Genomic DNA, 24,371 nt, shown 5'->3' on the forward strand with positions numbered 1-24,371 from the left:
AGCTCACAGACAGTATCTGCGATTTCAGCTGGGCGCACGCCACTTCCAGTACTGTGTGCTACCCTTTGGGCTCGCCTCTGCGCCCAGGGTGTTCACAAAGTGCCTAGCTGTGGTAGCAGCGGCGCTTCGCAGGCTGGGGGTGCACGTGTTCCCATATCTCGACGATTGGCTGGTGAAGAACACATCCGAGGCAGGAGCCCTGCAGTCCATGCAGATGACTATTCGCCTCCTGGAGCTACTGGGGTTTGTGATAAATTACCCAAAGTCCCATCTTCTCCCAGTGCAGAAACTCGAATTCATCGGAGCCCTGCTGGATTCTCGGACGGCTCGCGCCTATCTCCCAGAGGCGAGGGCCAACAACTTGTTGTCCCTCGTCGCGCGGGTGCGAGCGTCCCAGCAGATCACAGCTCGGCAGATGTTGAGATTGCTGGGCCACATGGCTTCCACAGTTCATGTGACTCCCATGGCCCGCCTTCACATGAGATCTGCTCAATGGACCCTAGCCTCCCAGTGGTATCAGGCCGCCGGGGGTCTAGAAGACGTGATCCACCTGTCCACGAGATTTCTCGAATCCCTGTATTGGTGGACGATTTGCTCCAATTTGACTCTGGGACGTCCCTTCCAAATTCCTCAGCCTCAAAAAGTGCTGACCACGGATGCGTCTCTCCTGGGATGGGGAGCTCATGTCGATGGGCTTCACACCCAAGGAAGGTGGTCCCTCCAAGAAAGCGATCTACAGATCAATCTTCTGGAGTTGCGAGCGATCTGGAACGCTCTGAAGGCTTTCAGAGATCGGCTGTCCCACCAAATTATCCAAATTCAGACAGACAATCAGGTTGCCATGTACTATGTCAACAAGCAGGGGGGCACCGGATCTCGCCCCCTGTGTCAGGAAGCCGTCAGCATGTGGCTTTGGGCTCGCCGTCAAGGCATGGTGCTCCAAGCCACATATCTGGCAGGCGTAAACAACAGTCTGGCCGACAGGTTGAGCAGGATTATGCAACCTCACGAGTGGTCGCTCAATTCCCGTGTGGTGCGACAGATCTTCCAGGCGTGGGGCACCCCCCTGGTGGATCTCTTCGCATCTCAGGTGAACCACAAGGTCCCTCAGTTCTGTTCCAGGCTTCAGGCCCACGGCAGACTGGCGTCGGATGCCTTCCTCCTGGATTGGGGGGAAGGTCTGCTGTATGCTTATCCTCCCATTCCTCTGGTGGGGAAGACTTTGTTGAAACTCAAGCAAGACCGAGGCACCATGATTCTGATTGCTCCCTTTTGGCCGCGTCAGATCTGGTTCCCTCTTCTTCTGGAGTTATCCTCCGAAGAACCGTGGAGATTGGAGTGTTTTCCGACCCTCATCACGCAGGACGAAGGGGCTCTTCTGCATCCCAACCTCCAGTCCCTGGCTCTCACGGCCTGGATGTTGAGGGCGTAGACTTTGCCTCTTTGGGTCTGCCAGAGGGTGTCTCCCGCATCTTGCTTGCTTCCAGGAAAGACTCCACTAAGAGAAGTTACTTCTTTCATTGGAGGAGGTTTGCCGTCTGGTGTGACAGCAAGGCCCTAGATCCTCGCTCTTGTCCTACACAGACCCTGCTTGAATACCTTCTCCACTTGTCTGAGTCTGGTCTGAAGACCAACTCCGTAAGGGTTCACCTTAGTGCAATCAGTGCATACCATTACCAAGTGGAAGGTAAGCCGATCTCAGGACAGCCTTTAGTTGTTCGCTTCATGAGAGGTTTGCTTTTGTCAAAGCCCCCTGTCAAGCCTCCTACAGTGTCATGGGATCTCAATGTCGTTCTCACCCAGCTGATGAAACCTCCTTTCGAGCCACTGAATTCCTGCCATCCGAAGTACTTGACCTGGAAGGTCATTTTCTTGGTGGCAGTTACCTCGGCTCGTAGAGTCAGTGAGCTTCAGGCCCTGGTAGCCCAGGCCCCTTACACCAAATTTCATCACAACAGAGTAGTCCTCCGCACTCACCCTAAGTTTCTGCCAAAGGTTGTGTCGGAGTTCCATCTGAACCAGTCAATTGTCTTGCCAACATTCTTTCCCCGTCCTCATTCCTGCCCTGCTGAACGTCAGCTGCACACATTGGACTGCAAGAGAGCATTGGCCTTCTATCTGGAGCGGACACAGCCCCACAGACAGTCCGCCCAATTGTTTGTTTCTTTTGATCCCAACAAGAGGGGAGTGGCTGTAGGGAAACGCACCATATCCAATTGGCTAGCAGATTGCATTTCCTTCACTTACGCCCAGGCTGGGCTGGCTCTTGAGGGTCATGTCACGGCTCATAATGTTAGAGCCATGGCAGCGTCGGTAGCCCACTTGAAGTCAGCCACCATGGAGGAAATTTGCAAAGCTGCGACGTGGTCATCTGTCCACACATTCACATCTCATTACTGCCTGCAGCAGGATACCCGACGTGACAGTCGGTTCGGGCAGTCAGTTCTTCAGAACCTGTTTGGGCTTTAGGATCCAACTCCACCCCCCGAGGGCCCTGTTTGTTCTGTTCCAGGCTACACTCTCAGTTAGTTGGTAAATTTTTTAGGTCAATCTCAGTTATGTCCTCGCCGTTGCGAGGCCCAATTGACCAATGTTGTTGTTTTGAGTGAGCCTGGGGGCTAGGGATACCCCATCAGTGAGAACAAGCAGCCTGCTTGTCCTCGGAGAAAGCGAATGCTACATACCTGTAGAAGGTATTCTCCGAGGACAGCAGGCTGATTGTTCTCACAAACCCGCCCGCCTCCCCTTTGGAGTTGTGTCTTCCCTTGAAGTGTATTGTCTTGCTACATACTGGACTGGCCGGCTCGAGCCGGTTTCGGGCGGGAAGACGGCCGCGCATGCGCGGTGCGCGCGGGCGCGCGAGGGCTAGCAAAGGACTTTGCTAGTGAAGTTTCCGATTGGAGGGGCTGCCGTGGACGTCACCCATCAGTGAGAACAATCAGCCTGCTGTCCTCGGAGAATACCTTCTACAGGTATGTAGCATTCGCTTTCCATGATATCACATACACTTAGTATTGTATAGAGATTAAGTAAGGGAAGAGAGAAGAAAGGTGTTAGGCAGGATAGTATGGAAGGTGGACTTTAGAGATTGGAAGGATTGGTGAGGTAGTTTTGTGAGGCTATGGGTTCTCTTTGTAGGCTTTGTTATTCCCGGAATTGTGGATTTTTCCCAAGTCCATTTAGTAGCGGTTTTTGGACTTGGCCTTTAGGATACCGTCTAACCCTTTTTAAAACTCTGCCAAGCTAACCGCCTTCACCACATTCTCTGGCAACGAATTCCAGAGTTTAATTATGCGTAGGGTGAAGAAAAAGTTTCTCCGATTTGTTTTAAATTTACTACACTGTAGTTTCATGGCATGCCCCCTAGTCCTAGTATTTTTGGAAAGCGTGAACAGACACTTCACATCCACCTGTTCCACTCCACTCATTATTTTATATACCTCTATCATGTCTCCCCTCAGCCGTCTTTTCTCCAAGCTGAAAAGCCCTAGCCTCCTTAGTCTTTCTTCATAGGGAAGTCGTCCCATCCCCGCTATCATTTTAGTCGCCCTTCGCTGCACCTTTTCCAATTCCACTATATCTTTCTTGAGATGCGGCGACCAGAATTGAACACAATACTCAAGGTGCGGTCGCACCATGGAGCGATATAACAGCATTATAACATCCTCACACCTGTTTTCCATACCTTTCCTAATAATACCCAACATTCTATTCGCTTTCCGAGCCGCAGCAGCACACTGAGCAGAAGGTTTCAGCGTATTATCGACGACGACACCCAGATCCCTTTCTTGGTCCGTAACTCCTAACGTGGAACCTTGCATGATGTAGCTATAATTCGGGTTCTTTTTTCCCACATGCATCACCTTGCACTTGCTCACATTAAACGTCATCTGCCATTTAGCCGCCCAGTCTCCCAGTCTGATAAGGTTCTTCTGTAATTTTTCACAATCCTGTCACGAGTTAACGACTTTGAATAACTTTGTGTCATCAGCAAATTTAATTACCTCGCTAGTTACTCCCATCTCTAAATCATTTATAAATATATTAAAAAGCAGCGGTCCTAGCATAGACCCCTGAGGAACCCCACTAACTACCCTTCTCCATTGTGAATACTGCCCATTTAACCCCACTCTCTGTTTCCTATCCTTCAACCAGTTTTTAATCCACAATAGGACTTTTCCTCCTATCCCATGACCCTCCAATTTCCTCTGTAGCCTTTCATGAGGTACCTTGTCAAATGCCTTTTGAAAATCCAGATACACTATATCAACCTGCTCTCCACAAGGTGGGGGAAAGAAATTACTGGGTTATTGTTATCTGCTAGGAGGTATTTGGATTTTAGGAAGCACCTGAAAATCTGTTTGAGAAATTTGTTAGTTGAGGATTATGATTTGTTGTGGGGGTTTTGACAATGTTTTATGATTATTTTATTATTGTATTGTATTTCCCGGATGTGACCAGCCTCTTTTATTGTGAGCCATATCAAATTGCAAGGTATTTCCAGAATGCAAGAATAAAGTTATGTTATATTAAAATATATATAAATATACAGATATTGGGGGCATGATTTCTGATTTGTACAGATGTCTTTGGGACTCTTAAGCTCAGTATAACAATATACAAGACACTGAGAATGGGACTAAGTAGTACCCTGTGACGACAAACAATGGGACCAGATAGTCTCACTTGGCCAAGGTGTCAATTGTTAGTAATATGCTACAAAATAATTAAAAATGTATATATTGATATCTCACCCCTTTGGGGTTGAAATACAGTTTTGTAAACCTGACTGATTTTTGGAGGAGGTGTGGGGAACAGATGATTATGGCACAAATCTGGAGAGTCCAAAGCATACTGGAAGTCTATGCAGTGCAAAACTAGTTACATAGTAACATAGTAGATGACGGCAGAAAAAGACCTGCACGGTCCATCTAGTCTGCCCAACAAGATAAACTCATATGTGCTACTTCTTGTGTATACCTTACCTCAGGACACAGACTGTAGAAGTCTTGCCCAGAACTAGCCCCATTTTCAGTACACAGACCGTAGAAGTCTTGCCCAGAACTAGCCCCACCACCCAAACAGCAGCCCCGCCTCCCAATCTCGGCTAAGCTTCTGAGGATCCATTCCTTCTGCACAGGATTCCTTTGTTTATCCCACGCATGCTTGAATTCCGCTACCGTTTTCTTCTCCACCACCTCCCGCGGAAGGGCATTCCAAGTATCTCCCACTCTCTCCGTGAAAAGTTTGATAACATGCCTCCATAATCCTTGGAATCCTGTCTTGTTTTTTTTTTTTTTTTTTTGGCAAGGCTATTAAAAGAATCAAGATAGAACAGAAAAAAAATTGATTTGGTACTGCCTTAGTGCTGCAAAGTTAACTCTAGCAACTTCATATTGAGAAATATATATGCCATCTATTCATAAATGGTTGGTTAAACTGTGGAATATACATCATATAGAAAATTTGTAGCACAATAAAAAAGGCAAGAAGAAGAAATGGGAATCAGTTTGATCACCCATTTTGAAAGTTAAGAATAGTAACATTGTAAGTGATGGCAGATAAAGATCTGAATGGTCCATCCAGTCTGCCCAACAGTCACATTCATTAAAGATAAAATCAACAATGAACCTGATATTATATACTTGTCATGATCTTTCTTTGGTGTTTCTGGGACAAAGACCATAGAAGTCTGACTGACTCTGTTCTTATATTCCAACTACTGGAGTTGACAACTGGATTGCTGTATGCTGGATTCGGACCTTACAAGCCAGCCCAACACCATTCTTAGTTGATACAGCCAGAGTTACCATCTAAACACCACTGGGCATGTAAACACATATGCAGCCATTTAAGTTTTGTTTTTTGTACCATTCATTTTCTAATTATTGATCCTCTGTGTCCATCCAACACCTTTTTTCATTGTGTCACAGTTTTATTTTCTCCACCACCTCCCTGTGGAGGTCATTCCAGGCATCAAGCACCCTCTCCATGAAAAAGAATTTTCTGACATTATTCCTGAGTCCACCACCCTACAACCTCAATTCATGTCCTCTAGTTTTACTAGTTTCCCTTCTCTAGAAAATATTTGTTTCTATATAAATAACTTTAAAGTAATTAAACATCTGTTTCATTCCTCCCCTTTTCTTCCTCTCCTCTAGGGTATGCATATTAAGGCCTTTCAGTCTCTTCTCATACATCTGTTGGTGCAAGGCTTATATAATTTTTGTTACCTTCCTCTGGACCACTTCGAGTCTTCTTACATCTTTAGCAAGATATGGCCTCCAACACCGAATACTCCAGGTGGGGCCTCAACGACTTGTACAGGGGCATCAACACCTCCTTTCTTCTGCTGGTTACACCTCTCCCTATACAGCCTAACATCCTCATGGCTATGGCCACCGCCTTGTCATACTGTTTCGTCACCTTCAGATACTATCACTCCAAGATCCCTCTCCCTACATATGAGTCTCTCACTGCCTAACACACGTCTTCCTTGGATTTCTACTCCATAAGTGCATCACTTTGCACTTCTTTGCATTACATTTTAATTGCCAGACATTAGACCATTTTTCTAACTTTTGCAGTTCCTTTTTCATGTTTTCCACTCCCTCTGGGGTGTCCACTCTGTTAGAAATCTTGGTATCATCCGTAAAAGGCAAACCTTACCTTCTAACCCTTTGGCAGTGTCGTTCACAAATATATTGAACAGAATTGGCCCAAGCACCAATCTTTGAGGCACTCCACTACTTACCTTTCCTTTCTCTGAGTGAATTCCATTAACCACCACCCTCTGGCATTGTCTATCAACCAGTTCCTAATCCACCACGTTGGGTCCTAACTTCAGCCAGTCAAGTTTTATTCAAGAGCCTCCTATGAGGAACTGTGTCAAAGGCTTTGCTGAAATCCAAGTAGATTATAGTAGTGCACATCCTTGATCCACTTCTCTGGTCACCCAGTCAAAGAATTCAATCAGATCCGTTTGGTGCGATTTACCTTTGGTAAAAACCATGTTGTCTCGGATCTTGTAACCTATTGGATTCCAGGAAATTTACTATCCTTTTTTTCAGCATTGCTTCCATTACTTTTCCAGTCACTGACATGAGGCTTACCGGCCTATAGTTTCCAGCTTTTTCTCTGTCACCACTTTTGTGAAGAGGGACCACATCCACTCTTCTCCAATCCCACGGAATCTCTCCTGTCTCCAAGGATTTATTAAACAAATCTTTAAGAGGACCAGCCAGAACCTCTCTGAGCTCCCTCAATATCCTGGGATGAATCCCATCTGATCTGATGGTCTTGTCCACCTTCAAATTTTCAAGTTATTCATAAACACTTTCTTCTGTGAATGGTGCTAGATTCACTCCATTCTCATATGTACTTTTGCCAGTCAATCGTGGTCCTTCTCCAGGACTTTCTTCTGTGAACACAGATTTATTTAGCACATTTGCTTTTTCCTCATCATTATCCACATAGCGGTTCACAGCATCTTTCAGTCTTACAATTCCATTTTTAGTATTTCTCCTTTCACTGATGTACCTAAAAAAAATTCTAGCCGCTCCTCCTTACATTTGTAGCTATTTGTTTTTCACTTTCGCTTCTGCCAGACATATCTCTCTCTTGGCTTCTTTCAGTTTCATTCAGTATTCCTCTCTGTGTTCCTCTTCTTGAGTTTTTCTGTTTTTCATTAAGACAAGATAAGTGTCCTTATTTTGTGACTTTACCTGCGTGACACATTGAGTTGAAGAAATGTTACTCTTTAGATTTTTTCACATTTTGATTGCAGTTTCAAATTTTGATTGCATCTTTAAGCATTTGTTTAAGCAGAGGTTTTTTTGACCTATGATTAATGTTTTTAACTGTGTGCATATGGAATTGCTGATCCAGCGCTCTTTATCCTTGTAATATGTGCCACAGTTTTATGAGGTCTTTTTTCCTCCCTTATTTTATTTTTTTGCATAAAGAAGAGGTGAGTGTTTGCATTATGATTCACTGTTTCTATTGAAATTGTTTTTCATGAATGCCAACTCTTTAGCCTTTATTTTCTCAGCCACTTGCTTGGAGAACTGTATTGGTTTCTTTTTTCTCTTGCTTTTATTTACTCCCCTTACATAAAGGTCAGTAGCCATATTTATAGCTCCTTTCAGCCTGGACCACTGCCTTTCCACTTCTCGTATGTCCTCCTAGCCCATCAGCTCTTTCTATAGGTATTCCCCCATTTTACTAAAGTCAGCCTGTTTGAAATCCAGGACCAAAAGGATAATAGGTAAAAATCAGTCATGGTATCTGTTTAAATCTTAGCCGAATCAGGCTTGACCTATAGAAGAAGATAGTAACAGCTTTTTCAAGTACATCAGAAGTAAAAAGCCTGTGAGGGAATCCGTGGGACCATTAGATCATGAAGGAGCAAAAGGGGCACTCAGGGAGGACAAGGCCATAGTGGAGAGATTGAACAAATTCTTTGCTTCGGTCTTTATGGAAGAAAATGTAAGAGATGTAGCTATACCAGAAATGGATTTCAAGAATGAAAATGTAGAGAAACTGAAAGAAATCTCAGTTAGCCTGGAAGATGTACTGAGCTAAGTCGACTAGTTCAAGAGTGATAAATCACTTGTACCAGATGGCATACATCCCAAGGTACTGAAAGAACTCAAACATGAAATTGCTGATCTGCTGTCACTGATCTGTAATCATTCAATCATCCGGAATACCTGAAGATTGGAGGATGGCCAATGTAATTCTCATTTTTAAAAAGGTTCCGGGGTGATCCGGAAAATTATAGACTGGTAAGCCTGACTTCAGTTGCAGGGAGGTCTTGTCTCACCAATTTGCTTTTCATTTGAAGGCATGAATAAACATGTGGCTAAAGGTGAGCCAGTTGATGTAGTGTTTCCAGATTTTCAGAAAGCTTTTTACAAAGTTCCTCATGAGAGACTCCTGAGAAAATTAAAAAGTCACGGAATAAGAAGCAGTGTCCTCCTCTGGATTAGGAAGTGGTTATTGGGCAGAGAACAGAGGGTAGGATTAAATGGCCATTTTTCTCAGTAGAGAAAGGTGAATAGTGGAGTGTCGCAGGAATCTATACTGGGACCGGTGCTATTTAACATTTATAAATGATCTGGAAGTTGGAACAACGAGTGAGGCGATTAAATTTGCAGATGACACAAAACTATTCAAAGTTGCCAAAACACATGCGGATTGTGAAAAATTGCAGGAAAACCTTAGGAAACTGGAAGATTGGACATCCAGTTGGCAGATGAAATTTAATGTGGACAAATGCAAAGTGATACACATTGGAAGAATAATCCGAATCATAATTACCTAATGCTAGGGTCCACATTAGGAATCAGCACTCAAGAAAAAGTGTTGTCATAGACCATACGCTGAAATTTTCTGCCCAGTGTATGGCGGCAGCTAAAAAAAGCAAATAGGATGCTAGGAATCATTAGGAAAGTAATGCAGAATAAGATGAAGACTATTATAATGCCTCTTACATCTCCATGGTTGCGACCTCATCTTGAATATTGCGTTCAGTTCTGGTATCTCAAACAGATATAGTGGAATTAGAAAAGGTTCAGAGAAGAGCGACCAAAATGATAAATGGGATGGAACTCCTCCTATACGAAGAAAGGCTAAAGAAGTTAGACCTCTTCAGGTTGAAAAAGAGACGGCTGAGGGGGGATATGATTGAGGTCTACAAAATGCTGAGTGGTGTAGAATGGGTAAGTGTAAATTGATTTGTCACTCTTCGGGTCAAGAGTTTCCTGGGCATAGTCTTTTCTCTCTATGATCCCTCTACACATGTATCTTTCCAAGCAAGAATTATCTTGCACACAATACCTCCTCCAATAGTCCTGCTCCTGAATGGGGCTTCTCTTTCCTTGTTCCTTCAGATTTAGTGTCAAGCAATTATACCACGCCTTAACTCTATCGCAACAGAAGTGGGTAAATCTCTGACTCTCACATTCACTTCACACTGGACACAAACTCATAACTCAAGGGAGGCTTCACACTGGACATAAACTAGGCCCAAAGACTGAACATTAGGCAAGCAACCACAGTTCACACAACTATCCAGAAATCCACATATGAATCCCCACCATCCCCTAAGGGTCTCTGGCCTTTATAAGGCAGACCAGTACTGTTGGAGCTATCCAAGAAGGAGCTATCCGAGAAGGTTGTGCAGTAGCCAATTGATATTATCTTCTCTGTATACCGAGTTGGTAAGGAGCACACTGGGCGAATGAGGGTCCTGAAAGGATCCTTACATAAGTAATAATTGTTGCTTGATCATATATAACTTAGTTAAATTTGTAACTTATGTTATCTGAAATGATGATTAATCAAATACAATAGAAGTTACTTAAATATATAGAAATGTTTAATAGTAGTAGTAGTAAATATCCTATATAATAAAATGCACCTCCAACATTCTGAAGCTGACTGCTTGGCTGAGGCATTCCTGCTATCTCCTGAATTGACATCATGTACTTCCGGGTTCGTCACAAGCAGAAGTGAACAACGTGGTTTCTCGGCTTCAGAATGTTGCAGATGCATTCTATTAAATAGGATTGGTCAGTTCCTTGAAGCACAGCCAGAGCTCAGCGTCCTGCACAGTAACGCTCAGACACCAGAGAGAGAGGGGGGCTTGACACCAGAGAGAGGGAGCGAGAGAGGGGGGCCTGACACCAGAGAGGGGGGGGAGGTATCTCTGTCACACACACACACTCTCTCTCTCTCTCACAGTCAATGTCTTTCTCTCTCTCACTCTCACACACTCTGTCTCACACTGTATCACATTCACTCTCTATGTGTCACACAGTCACTCACACACTCTCTTGGTCTCATACACTCAGTCTCACAGAGAGTCTGTGTCTCACACACACTCTCTCGCACACACTGTATCTGTGTGAAACACTCTCTCTCTCACACTGTCTCTCACATACGCACTTGCACACACTCTCATTCTCACACACACACTCTCTCTCGCACAGACACACTCGCACCCAGACTCTCTCTCTCACACACACACACATACACACACACTCGCACATTCACTCTCTCTCACACACAGTCACTCTCACATACACTCAAACATACACACTCCGAGGAAAACCTTGCTAGCACCCGTTTCATTTGTGTCAGAAACGGGCCTTTTTTACTAATAATGATGAAGAGTTCAACTCTTACTACTGTTCTGAATGTTGAATATTAGTTCATCATTTTGGCCATATTATATACTGTTGTACATAATACATATCATGTATACCAAGATGACTTATTATAAGTCATTCTCTAGTAAAAGGCTGGTTTGCCCGGAATATCTGACTCCCCTTTGATGAAAATCCATTAAGAAGACCCTCCTTTACTGCAAAATACTTTCTGGTAATATGAAGATCCATTGCTTTGAAACAGCAGTTCTGTAGGGAGTGCATTTTTATAAATTATACAGCAAAGTAGTTTACTTCTGTCTTCCCTACAATGTCTACCATCACTATTCCTTTGAGAATGGTTTCACTCTAGCTACCTTATATTGGGGCAATTATAGTGATTTTTTTTCCCAACTGATTCTCCAGTTTTAACTGTCAGTCCTGGACATAATGAAAAAAACTTCCACTCTGTAGGACAGAATATGCGGCAGAATAGCTACATATAATCTCTAATGATGGGGAATGGGGGGGGGGGGGGTTACTTGAATTACATTGTTAAAAATTGTTTGGAAACTTTGACATTCTATTTCTGGAATGTTCTTTCACAATAGTGAAATAGATGTTTCTGGATAATTCTCTCTCTTATTGCTGCTAAAATTTGCTTTCCCTTATAGTTGCACATCTTCAGTAATATATAAAATATAATTTCACTGGTATTCCCTTGTGCAAGAATAGGTCATCAACTGATTGTTTTTCTATTTAAAAATCAATTGAAAACAAAAACATTTGGTCTTGATTTTTATATAATCTAATTTGTTTCAGCTGGAGTGACAGCAGAATCCATTCAAACTGGCAGTGCAAGTCCAGATTCAGCAGGGTCGGAAGCCAAAGTTCAGGAAGAAGAACATGATCTTGTGGATGATGACATCACAGCAGGTAAGCATATACACATTTACCAAGTTAATGCAGTGCTATATCTTTAGCATTTCTCCTTCCTAAGGTTTAATTCCTAATGATTTTTTTTTTAATAGTGACATTCTTAAAAACTTGAAATCCAAATGAAATTTCATCCTAAAGGGGTTTTCCCCTAAAGTTATACATATTGTAAAGATGAGGCTATTGTGATGATGAAGCTCCCACCTCAGGATCCCAGGTCCCTCTTTCACTCAGGGTGAGCTGGTTCTCAGTATGCAGATTTTATGCAAATTAATGTACTACCCTTTTCTGCTCAGGGTGACCTGCTTCTCAAAAGGCAAACATAATCAGATCTCACCAATCAGGCTATTTTCATACACATCTTTATTCCAGCCTCTGGGGCACACTTCTTTTAGCTTAAAACACTTTCACAAGCTTAAACAGTTCTTCCAGCTTAACCATTTCATTTCTTCCTACTCAGTGCAATCTTCCATTTTAAACATTTCTTCTTGCACAGTTCAATATCCATAGATTTCTTCCCCCTGAGCCCTCTCACGCAGGCATTTGGGCTCAGTACTAACTCAGTCCCTGGACACACAGTCCCTCCTTGTAGCACACAGCTCTAGACACACAGTCTCTTCATTTTGGACACACAGTCCCTCTTCACTGTTCTAGACACACAGTCTTTCCTCCGGGACACACAGTACCTCTTCACTGCCCTAGACACACAGTCTTTTCAGCTGGGACACACAGTACCTCTTCACTGTTCTAGACACACAGTCTTTTCAGCTGGGACACACAGTACCTCTTCACTGTTCTAGACACCCAGTCTTTTACTCAGTCCCTGGACACACAGTCCCTCCTTGAACACATAGTTCTTATTCTTGATGCTCCAGGGCCTTCTTACCCCAGCCAGCTTCCTTCTTGGGAACACACAGTTCTACCCCCAGTCCAAAGGGCCCAGCCAGTACTTCTCATGGGGATCCCTCTGCTTCAGTTACCAGCCCTCTTCCTCAGCTGCCAGCTCTCCTCTGCAGCTGCCAGCTCCTGCTCTCCCCCTCACCACTCAGGTGGGGGGGATTAAGTGTTTAATGGCCAAACAGGACCCAGCCCATAACCGGCTGCACCTGTTTCCACCTCCAGGACTCTCCCCGGTCCTAGCAACCTCCAGCTATACCTCCCCTTACTGGCTCACCCAGCCCTTCTCCCTGGACATTTTTAGGGGAACACCGCCCTCTAGGGGCCTAACCAGGGTAGGATAGCCTCTTCCTTATCACAATATATATATGTTGGGCCCGATATTCAGCTATTGGCGATCAGCGTTTTGCTGACCACTTCCGGCATTATATCTGGAAGCTCAGTGCCGGGCCATATCTAAGCAAAAACATAGCTAGTTAAATGCATTGTGTGTTGTGAAATAACATGCAGGTTTTTCATCGCACTAAGCAGAGGGCAATTAACTACCAGCCAGTTCAAATGGGTAAAATGCTTTTTACCCATGCAAATCACTTTGAAATTTTTTTACAGTTTTGCCTGCATATGCCAGTGACATAGCATGGGTTATAGTTTCTTTTGCAATTCATGCCAATATCTGGTTAATTCTTGCAATTTGATATGCTATAGACCAGTGTTTCCCAAGCCTGGTTCTGGAGGCACCCCAGCCAGTCAGGTTTTCAGTATATCCACAATGAATAATCATTAGATAGATTTGCATGCAGTGGAGACAGTGCATGAAAATCTCTCTCATGAATATTGTGGGTATCCTGAAAACCTGACTGGCTGGAGTGCCTCCAGGACCAGGTTTGGGAACCACTGCTGTAGACGAATTTCTGCTGCAGTATGTTCATCTCTGAAATATAAACTGAATTTACATTGAAAATATGCAGCTGTAAAGTATATTTTGGATTGTTAGCCTTTCTTATAGTTTATGTGATGGTTAGGCATTTGTGTTCAGGGACCAGAAGACTACTGTGCCTTCCTCAAGACCAAAACACGTGGCATTTATGTAGGCTGCTTTATATGCTAATCATGTTGCTTGTTCAGCAACAAATGTGAATATTCTGATTTGGTAAGTTATAAAGCAAGAAATGGTGCTATGTTAATATATGAGAGGTCATTTAAAACAGTTCTAAAATTACCTCTCATATAGCACCATACAGTTGTGTGTCATATACAGTGGTAAAAACATATACTTGTAGATGCAGATTTTTCAATGCAGCTGTGTACACATGTGAATTCCACGGTTGCTTAGATTCTAATGAGTTTTACTCAGCTGACTCAAGTCTATCTTCAGCTGTCGGGACAAGAGGATCTCTGGTAGCCATTCTGATCCACATTGCCAGTTCCATAGACAGTTTAGCCCCCCACCCCACCCCCAATTCTGGCATACTAGGCAACTGCTTAGGCTCACCATAGTACTGCTGGCCTAGATTCTGTATCATATTTGTTGCTTCAACTGTAGCTTGCCCGCTTCAAGGTTCATTTTATTTGATATACTGTTTCTTAAGTATGCTTTCAGAGCAGTATACAATATACAAATGCAATCACTTGAAAAGGAACTACAATAGTTGATAGGACAGAGGAAAATAAGGCAAGGACTGTGAACAGGATCGTGGAATAGACAGTAAGTGGAGAGAACAAGTTGAGTCACAGACCGGCATAGCAGAGCTGGCTAGAACCTCTAGACACTAAGCAGATTTGGATGCAAAGGCATCATTAAATAGGAAAGTCTGCAATCCTTTTTAAAACTATCAAGAACGTGTTCCAAATGAAGATGTGAGGGCGCCAAATTCCAGAGTGTAGGGTCATTCACAGTGAAAATTCTGGTCTGAATGGAATCAAAATAGATGAGGTGCAAGGAGAGAACTGATACGAGGTTTAGACATGTGGAGCAAAGGTGTTCAAGAGGTTAACACTTGAGAGCGATAAAGAGGTTGGCCCTACTGCATTGCTTTTAAATATTAAAAGTACAACTTTATAGTTGATACGGTGTGCAATAGGAAGCCAGTGTTCTTGCTGGAGAAGAGGGGTGACATGGAGGGGCATAATCGAATGCGAACACCTATCTCCATGGGCATCTATGTCTGAAAACGGGTACGTGAAGAGGAGGGACAGACCGTATTTTCGAAAAAAATGGACATCTTTGTTTTGTTTCGAAAATACGGTTTGTACGGACCAAATGCCATGGATTTGTTCGTTTCTGAGCTGGGTGGGTTTTTTTTAGCGATAATGTAAACTAAAACCGGCCAGCTCAAAAACGTCCTAATCCGAGCCTCTTGGTCGTGGGAGGGGCCAGGATTCGTAGTACACTGGCCCCCCTGACGTGCCAGGACATCAACTGGGCACCCTAGAGGTCAGTGAGGTGGACTTCAGAAACAGCTCCCACATGCATAGCTCCCTTACCACGGGTGCTGAACCCCCAACCCCCTCCCCCAAAACCCACTACCCACAAAATGTACAACACTACCATAGCTCTTAGGGGTGAAGGGGGCACCTACATGTGGGTACAGTGGGTTTTGGAAGCCTCCCATTTACCAGCACTAGTGTTACAGGTAGGGGGGATGGGCCTGAGTCCGCCTGCCTGAAGTGCACTGCGGTACCCACGAAAACTGCTCCAGGCCTCTAGGACTTGTTGCTGCTGCAGAACCTTGGCACACCAGTTGACACTTGAAGACTAATGTCTCCGAAAACGTCCTTTATTGGAATAAGCACGTTTACTCACAGTTAACTGCAGATCAGAGGTTGTGCCCCACTGGCAAAGAGTCTCCCTGGTACTGAGATTAGCAGTAGGTCAGAGCTGGCAGAATGCTGTACAATGCCCACTTTCAGTAACGTGGGTAACACATGAAAGGGAGCTAAAACTGGCTTACAAAAATGTCCACTACCTCATGGACTACCGGAAACAAAACAGGGCACACTCTGACCCAGTAAGCAGAGGGAAAAGTACCATGGGAGTAGAGCCTACCAACTACCAACATCGTAAGCATTTAACACAAGCTAGTGGAATCACGGAGCCCAATACCCTACACCCACCACAATGCATTGCTGATGTGACTCTGCAGTGCGCATAACAGAAAAGGTGTCACACTCACCCGAGAGCCACATCAGAACCAGGGAAAGGCTGTCAGAGGGTAGAACACATTCTGCTGTCATGGAGGTGGGTACGGCATTTGAGGCTGGCATATACAGGCTGGCAAAAAAAGTTGTAAAGTGGGGTTTTTTTGGTGGGAGGGGGGTTAGTGACCACTGGGGGAGTCAGGGGAGGTGATCCCCGATTCCCTTCGGTGTCATCTGTCAGTTGGGGCACTTTTTTTTAGACTTGGACCTGAAAAAAAAGGGTCCAAATAAAGCGGACCCAAATTCCTCGTCAAAAACGCCCTTCTTGTTTCAATTATCAGCTAAAGACACCCATCTCTCCTCGGCCGATAAACCACGCCCCAGTCCCGCCCCCGACACACCCCTGTCCACTTTGTTCGTTCCTGTGACGGAGGTGCAGTTGAAGACGACCAAAATCGGCTTTCGATTATACCGATTTGGGTGCCCACGGAGAAAGACGCCCATCTCCCGATTTGGGTCGAAATATGGGCATCTTACTCTTTCAAAATAAGCTGGATGGTCATATTTTCTGGAATTGTGAGTAAATGTACAGCAGAATTCTGAATTAATTGGAGATAACGGATATCCTGAAGTCTAGTGCCTTGAAACAGAGCATTACAATAATCTGATCTAGATAAGGCCAAGGAATGAATAATGATACAAATAATGATACGAACATACAAAGCTTATAATAGTTTGTCTTTATTAAATTTGCTTTGCTTGGATATATTAATTATGTACAATAATATGGGGGCAGTTCTATAACTGCTTGCCTCTTTTTAGGCATCCCAGTACCGAGTGGAAGGAGCTTATTTTATAATGGAACCTAGGTGATGTTATACGATACTAACTAACATGGAGAGAATTTGTGGAACTTCTTGTCAGTTACTTAAGACTTTCTGCCGATTACAAACAATTTAAGAAATTCCTGAAAACTTTATTTTGTTCAAGCTATCTCTGGCAGATTTTCCTTGTTTTGCTTTGTACTGCTTTATATTGAATAAGGTCTATGATTCAATGTTTTGTTTGCTATATTTTTATTATGAATGTTTTGTATTGTAAAACGCTTTGAATTTAAAGCAGAATACAAAGTTTTGAAAATAAATAAATGGTATCTGCATGCCTAATATTTAGGGCTTGCACTAAACGAAAGCCATAGAGCTGCTATGAGAGTCCTGCATGTCCCACCCATACTCCACCCCTTATGTATGCCATCCTTGTAAATACATGATATGTAAGTTAAGTGATATTTAGAGAACAGTGCTTAGGCACCCTGCTAGTACTTATCAGGTACGTGGACACATATATGTGTAGTATTCTAAACATTTATCGTGTAACATGTGCATAAATGTGGGCACCTAGATTATAGAATTGCCTTTTATGTATCTACTAGTAAAAAAGGCCCGTTTCGTAAACAAATGAAACGGGCGCTAGCAAGGCTATAGAGTGAGAGTGTGTATATGTATGTGTGTCTGTGTGTGTGTGACACAGAGAAAGTGTGTGTGTGTGTCTCTGTGTGAAAGAGAGTGTGCACAGGTAGGGTGAAAATGAAGAGACAGCAGTGAAATTTTACATAGGACAGCTGAACCATTTGAGGTGTGTTTGTGTGTCTGTGTGAGAGAGTGTGTATATGTGTGTGGGTGTGGGTGTGTGTGAGATAGAGACAGTGTAAGTGTGTGTGTGTGCGTCTGTGTGAAAGAGAGTGTGAAAGGGTAGGGTCAAAATGAAGAGACAGCATTATAATTGTACATAGCACAGCACAAACATTTGAGGCAGTTATTGCCTTATCTCCCCTGCCGCCCCCTCCATACCCAACAATTCATTCCTTGTCTTCCATCCCCTCTGTGTCCCATGTGTATGTGTGTGTGAGAGAGAGAGAGGTGCTAGTAGTCCCTGTGATAGTGGCAGGTTAGTTGCTCATTATAGCCAGTTAAGAGTGAGAGTGTGTTTGTATGTGCTGGTTTTTTTCCTTCCCTCATATGCCCTCCATGTCCGTTGTTTGTGTGGAGAGCAGAGATCTATATGGTTCTTTTAGCGTTGCTGTTGACGTCGCATAGCAACTGTGTGCTGCTGGTTTTCATTGTTCCGCGATGTGTCTTATGTCACGTTCCGTCGCTTAGTAACGGGTTCGCGTTGCGATTGGTTGAGTGTCATTGGTCCGCCCTCGACGTCATGACGTTTTATGTGGGGGGCAGGGCCAACACTCATGGGCGAATTCCTGGTTTCACCACCATGCATTTAGAACGTTGGGACTTGAGGAGACTTCAGAACGTTGGAGGTGCGTTTTATATAGAGAGATTAGCAATCTGAAAGAGTATATTTAGATCTTCCTGTTTCCTGACATGTTGCCAATAAATGTGGTAGACAGAAAACAGAGGGTAGAGTTAAATGGCCATGTTTCTCAATGGAGGAGGTTGAATAGTGGAGTGTCACAGGGATCTGTAGTGGGAACAGTGCTATTTAGCATATTTATAAATGATCTGGAAATCGGAACAAGTGAGGTGATTAAGGGCCAGATGCACTAAACAATCGTTAGAGCCCTTCCCTTAGCGAATCGGTAAGGAACGGGCATGCATTAAGGAAAGGGAATGCAAATGAGCTGGTCGTTGTAGCTCACTTGCATTCTCTATTCCATCGTTAAACAGTTGGCCAATCGGCCGGTCGAGCATGCGCAGAGCAGCCAAGCGTTATGCTGGCTGCTCTGTGCATGCCATATACGCCTCCCTGTGCCGCCCAAAGACGCCGCGCCGCTCACAACCCCTCCGATGCGGCTCGATCAGTGCAGTTGAGGACACCCAACCAAAAAAAAAATGTCCCTTTTGGCTGTCATTCCCCCCCCCCCCCCCCAAGACGCCGCGTTTCTCACCCCCTACATACAGCTCAATCCAGAGGACGGTGCAGTTGATGCCCATCCCCCCCAAAAGGCCATTTTGGCCGTCATTTCCCCCCCCCCCCCCCACCAAAAGACGCCGCACTGCTCACCCCCTCCAATGCGGCTCGATCCAGAGGACAGTGCAGTTTAGGACACCCATCCAAAAAAAAACCCGTCCATTTTGGCCGTCACCCCCCCCCCCCCCCCCCCCGCAGTAATAAAACGTCTTTTTTGGCCGTTGCTTCACTCAGCTGAGAGACCTGGAAGTCCTTTGCTTATGCCCAAAGGGCCATGTCACAGCTCATAATGTCAAAGCCATGGCTGCGTCAGTGCTCACTTGAAGTCAGCCTCTATTGAAGAGATTTGCAAGGCTGCAACTTGGTCATCGGTCCACACATTCACATCTCACTACTGCCTTCAGCGGGATACCCAATGCGACAGTCGGTTTGGGCAGTCGGTGCTGCAGAATCTGTTCGGGGTTTAGAATTCAACTCCACGCTCCTAGGCCCATTTTGTTTTGTTCCAGGCTGCACTCTTACGTAGTTCTGTTCATTTCAGGTCAATCTATGTTATGTCCTCGCCGTTGCGAGGCCCAATTGACCAATGTTCATTGTTTGAGTGAGCCTGGGGACTAGGGATACCACATGTGAGAACAAGCAGCCTGCTTGTCCTCGAGCAAATGAAGATACATACCTGTAACAGGTATTCTCTGAGGACAGCAGGCTGATTGTTATCACAAACCCGCCCTCCTCCCCTTTGGAGTTGTTCCAGTTCTCTATTTTGCTTTTTATTTAACTGAGGAGGGCATGCTCGCGTTGCGGGCAGGAAGCCGTTCGCGCATGCGTGGAGTGTTCTGCTCGCGCGACGGAGTGTTCTGGAAAGTTCTTTGTTTTTGCTGTGCAGATGTTTTCCCGGTCTCCTGGGCCATCGCGGACGACGGCCCAATCATGAGAACAATGAGCCTGCTGTCCTCGGAGAATACCTGCTACAGGTTTGTATCTTCACTTTATGAAAGGGATGCAAAATAAGACCAAGAATATTATAATTTCTCTGTATCGCTTCATGGTGCTTCAGTGCTGTTTGCCGATCTGAAAAAATGATATAGCAGAATTAGAAAAAATTCAAAGAGCAACCATAATGATAAAGGGGATGGAATGCCTCCCATATGTGGAACGGCTAAAGAAGTTAGGGTTCTTCAGCTTGGAAAAGAGACAGGTGGGGGTTGGATATGACTGAGGTCTATAAAATCCTGAACTGTGTAGAACAGGTAAAAGTGAATCGATTTTTCACTCTTTCAAAAAAGTACAAAGACCAGGGGGCACTCAATAAAATTACATGGAAATACTTTAAAACAAACAGGAGGAAATATTTTCACACAAAGAATAGTTAAACTCGGAACTTGTTGCCGGAGGATGTGGTAACAGTGGTTAGCATATCTGGGTTTTAAAAGGTTGGACAAATCCCTGGAGGACAGACATGGGGGAAGCCACTACTTGCCCTGGGATTGGTAGCATGGAATGTTGCTACTAATTGGGTTTCTGCCAGGTACTTTTGACCTGGATTGGCCACTGTTGAAGCAGGATACTGGGCTAGATGAGCCATTGGTCTGATCCAGTATGGCTATTCTTATGTTCTTAAAATATCTAAGACATTTTATATTTATTTGAAAGATTAAGTGTTAAAATGCTAAAGGAGTGGTCAGCATTCTGCAACCTTTATCAGTACACTGAGTAAGCCACCTTTAAAATCTGAGACTCAATTGAGCTGTTTATAGATTTTTTTGAGGACCTTAAAAGAAAACTGTATTTCTTTCTATTGACTAGAAGCTTGTATAAATTACATTATGAAATATCTGATAGGCAGGCTGAAAGAAACCGGTATGAAGTACAGTAATTTTATTTTTGGTTATTAGTTGCCGTGGAGCACACTAAGGAAAAAAGGTTCCTATATATCCATTAACCTTCTTGATCTGCCTAATTTTAGCAATATCCACCAAATAATGTTTAATTTTTTTTCTCATTAAGAGAATATTCTTCACATCTCCTTTCTCACATTTTTATTTTAGGCTCAGTATAGGGTTACTGTGATATCTTTGCTTTAGTGTATTAATATGTTGATATAATATACTTATATCAGAAATTATTCAGTGTTGTGTGTGGTAAAAACTTAGCTTCTGTGTTTTTATCATAGGAATATAAAACCAATTTTAAGTATTGCTCACACATGGTGGTAATTGTTAATACACTTGTTTAGATATTAAACAGCTGATTGGTTAATAAAAGATTGAAAGTATTGATAAGTAAACATAGTCTAAAATCAATTGAAATCAGTTAGATTTATTTCAAATGAATAGTTTTAAAAGAAAGACAACAGCTGGGAAGCAGGAAACAGAAAAGAATACAATGTTGAATCAGACAATTTAACTCACCTCGTCATTTTAAAAATATGATGCATTTTCTTTCTATAGCTGTCTTTTCTAAAGCTAATATCTATCGATCAACTTTATGAAGTAATGCTGTGTGTGCAGTGGTCAACAGGAATTTATCTGGTTTGACTTAAGGTTCACAAACACTTTCATTTATCTATGTATTTGTTTTAAAAGGATCTCTTTCTCATAATCCTATTAAAAATTAATGCATTTTAGTTTAGACAGTAAAAAAAAAAATATGCTGAAAACTGTTACAAGAAAAATTCTTTATTTGCTAACATACAATCCATGTGTAACCCCCCCCCAAAAAACAAACAAACAATAAGCTTACCCTTAAAAGAGAGTTTAATAATTATTGACCATCAAAAATAAGCTGATAATGAAATACTGCACTTTCATAGTCACAAAAAAACTCATTGTAGCATTTCCCCCTGAATATAAATTTAAATGTGCCTGTTAATATTATCACATGAACCTTTCATTACTGGTCCAGCAACTAAACATGGATGTTTACAAAATGTTTCTTTCTATGGTTTATCATTTACCATGAAAGCAATCAGTTCAGGAAATTTGCATTTATGAGTGTTATGATAAAACAACAAGACAAGTGGTTTGCAGTATCCAATGTGGAAAATAAAGAAAAGCTAGACCCATCCTATAGGGTTGTAAACTTTATTCATTACATATGCTTCTGGGTGTTGGAGGCCAAGATGGGTCCCACAGAAATATCTAATCATGTATGTGTTCCTTTGGCTCAGGATGGACTGGACTCTGAGCCTAGGGAACGTTCTTTTGGCATTTCCCCCTGAACTTTATTACAACGACAATTACCTACTTCAGAAGTGGAAGGAATACAAACACCATAACCCAAGCTCAAGGGGCAGATCCAAGTCTATATTGGGAGGCGGCTAAGTCACTTCTCGTGTGTGTGTGTGTGGGGGGGAGAGGTGATAGTCCATTCAGCCCATAAAAGGAAACAACGGGACAGGGAGATTCATTCTCAAACATCATCTCAGATTTCTGAGGCAGCAATGTGGGGCTTCTCCATCCTCTCACAATAAAACACAGTTATTAATGGCACAGACAGCTCTTAATGAGCTCCTCCATCACAGGGCATACAAGTCAATTCAGTTTTATAAATACCAGCTGTATAGATATCGTAATAAGTCTTTCAGGTTATTGGCACATCTGGTCAAACAGTGGAGGGGTCCTGGCAAGGTCCTGATCTAAAAGATGAAGCCGGACATATAGGGCCCCTTTACCAAGCTGCGGCAAAAGGGGGCCGGTGCTGGCATCGGCACATGTTTTACACTCGCGCCGAGGCCTTCTTTTACCGCAGCTGGTAAAAGGGAAGTCTCACTTTCCTACAGGAAATGGCCGGGTGGCAAGTAAAGCACTTGCCAAGGCCATTTTGGGGGGAGGGGAGCCATTACCGCCACCCATTGAGGTGGTGGTAAGGGCTCCCATGTTAACCGGGCAGCGAGCGGCACTGCCGATTACCGCCAGGTACACTCCAATGCTACAAAATAAATAAACTTTTGTAGCACCAGAAATGACGGCGCACTAGGATTGGGAAGTACCACCGGCTGTTGCGGTAGCCCAGCAGTACGTCCTGTATAGCGAGTAGTAAGCCCGTGTGGGCTTACTGCCGTTTTAGTAAAAGAAGCCCATAATTCGCTCCGAGAGGGGCATTGTGAATCATTTTTGCCTTTTATATGAGGAAGATACACCAATGATTTGGATAGTGCATCCTATCTGTCTGGTTGCCCCTCCTCTCTTTGAGAGAGCTGCAACAGCAGATGCTGAATGCTCCTATAATGCAGGATGAGGTCTTAATGGTGATTCAACATAGCACCCTGGAGAAGGCCCCTGGACCCAATGCTTCCGAGCTGAATTTTATAAGTTGCTACAATCAGAAATCCTGGATCCACTCAGATCTCACTTTAATGCCTGATAGATCAACAGAACTTAACTAGTGTTTTGCGTCAAGCCCAAATTATAGTTTTGCCAAAACCAGGAAAGGACCCGACAGCCCCAGAGTCCTAAAGACCATCTCTCTCCTTTGTTGTGAGACAAAGTCTTAGCGAAAGTGCTAGCAAACCATCTGGCTAGAGTGTTACCTGGGCTCATGGCTGATCTGCAGGTAGGGTTTGTCCAATGACCATCACTCCTCTAGGAACATCAGTCTTATACTGGCCTCCCTGGAAGCAGTTTGCCACCGTGTGACCTCGTCTCTGGTAGTGAGTTTTGATGTGGAGAAGGCGTTTGTCAGGGGTGTCCTAGAAATTTATGTATGGTGTTCTTGAGAGCAACGGTTTATCAGGGCAGTTTCTTGATGCAGTTCAGATCCTATACCACTCTCCGAGGGCCTCTAAGACCTTCCTAATTAGACAAGGGACCCACTAAGGCTGGGGAAAAAGTCTTACAGTTTTGCCCTTTGGGTTGTTGTTTGGGAAACCTTTATAGTACAGTACTTAAAGGTGTAGCATTACTTCCCATGCCTGTCCTTACTCTTTCTATTAAAATAGACCCTCTTATTAGGGAGATTGGGGCAACCCAGAAGTTCAGGGGGTGCTCTTGGTCCTCTTGAATTCAAGGTTACCATGTTTGCAGACAACCTCTTGGTGCATTTGGAGGCTCCACTGTGTTCCCTCCTGACCCCTTTTTCAGTAGATAGAGGAATTTGGTGATTTCTCTGGCTTTAAATTAATCACAAATTAGAGGCTCTGTCTACCGACGCCTCCCTAATTTCTGCCTGGGGGGATAGGCTTCCTCCCCATTGGGTGGAAGCTCGCTTTCGTTATCTTGTAGCTGGCGAACCCCCAACAGTTATATCACACAATATTTCAGAGCTGCTAAGTTTTATGAAGCACAGATTGGAGAATTGGAAGGCCTTGCCTCTATTGATTAG

At 43.7% G+C, this 24,371-nt stretch overlaps 1 protein-coding gene across 3 annotated transcripts in view; it reads left to right on the forward strand.

Annotated features, from left to right (window-relative positions):
• Positions 1-24,371, forward strand: part of WDR7 (WD repeat domain 7) — a 754,216-nt gene that overhangs the window by 359,262 nt on the left and 370,583 nt on the right. For all 3 annotated transcript variants that reach the window (XM_030192974.1, XM_030192976.1, XM_030192975.1), the window contains one exon: positions 11,973-12,086. In XM_030192974.1, the coding sequence (XP_030048834.1) occupies positions 11,973-12,086 (114 nt within the window). The remainder of the gene's footprint in view (positions 1-11,972; positions 12,087-24,371) is intronic.

The sequence above is a fragment of the Microcaecilia unicolor genome, chromosome 2 (assembly GCF_901765095.1).
Source record: "Microcaecilia unicolor chromosome 2, aMicUni1.1, whole genome shotgun sequence".
Taxonomy (NCBI): Eukaryota; Metazoa; Chordata; class Amphibia; order Gymnophiona; family Siphonopidae; genus Microcaecilia; species Microcaecilia unicolor.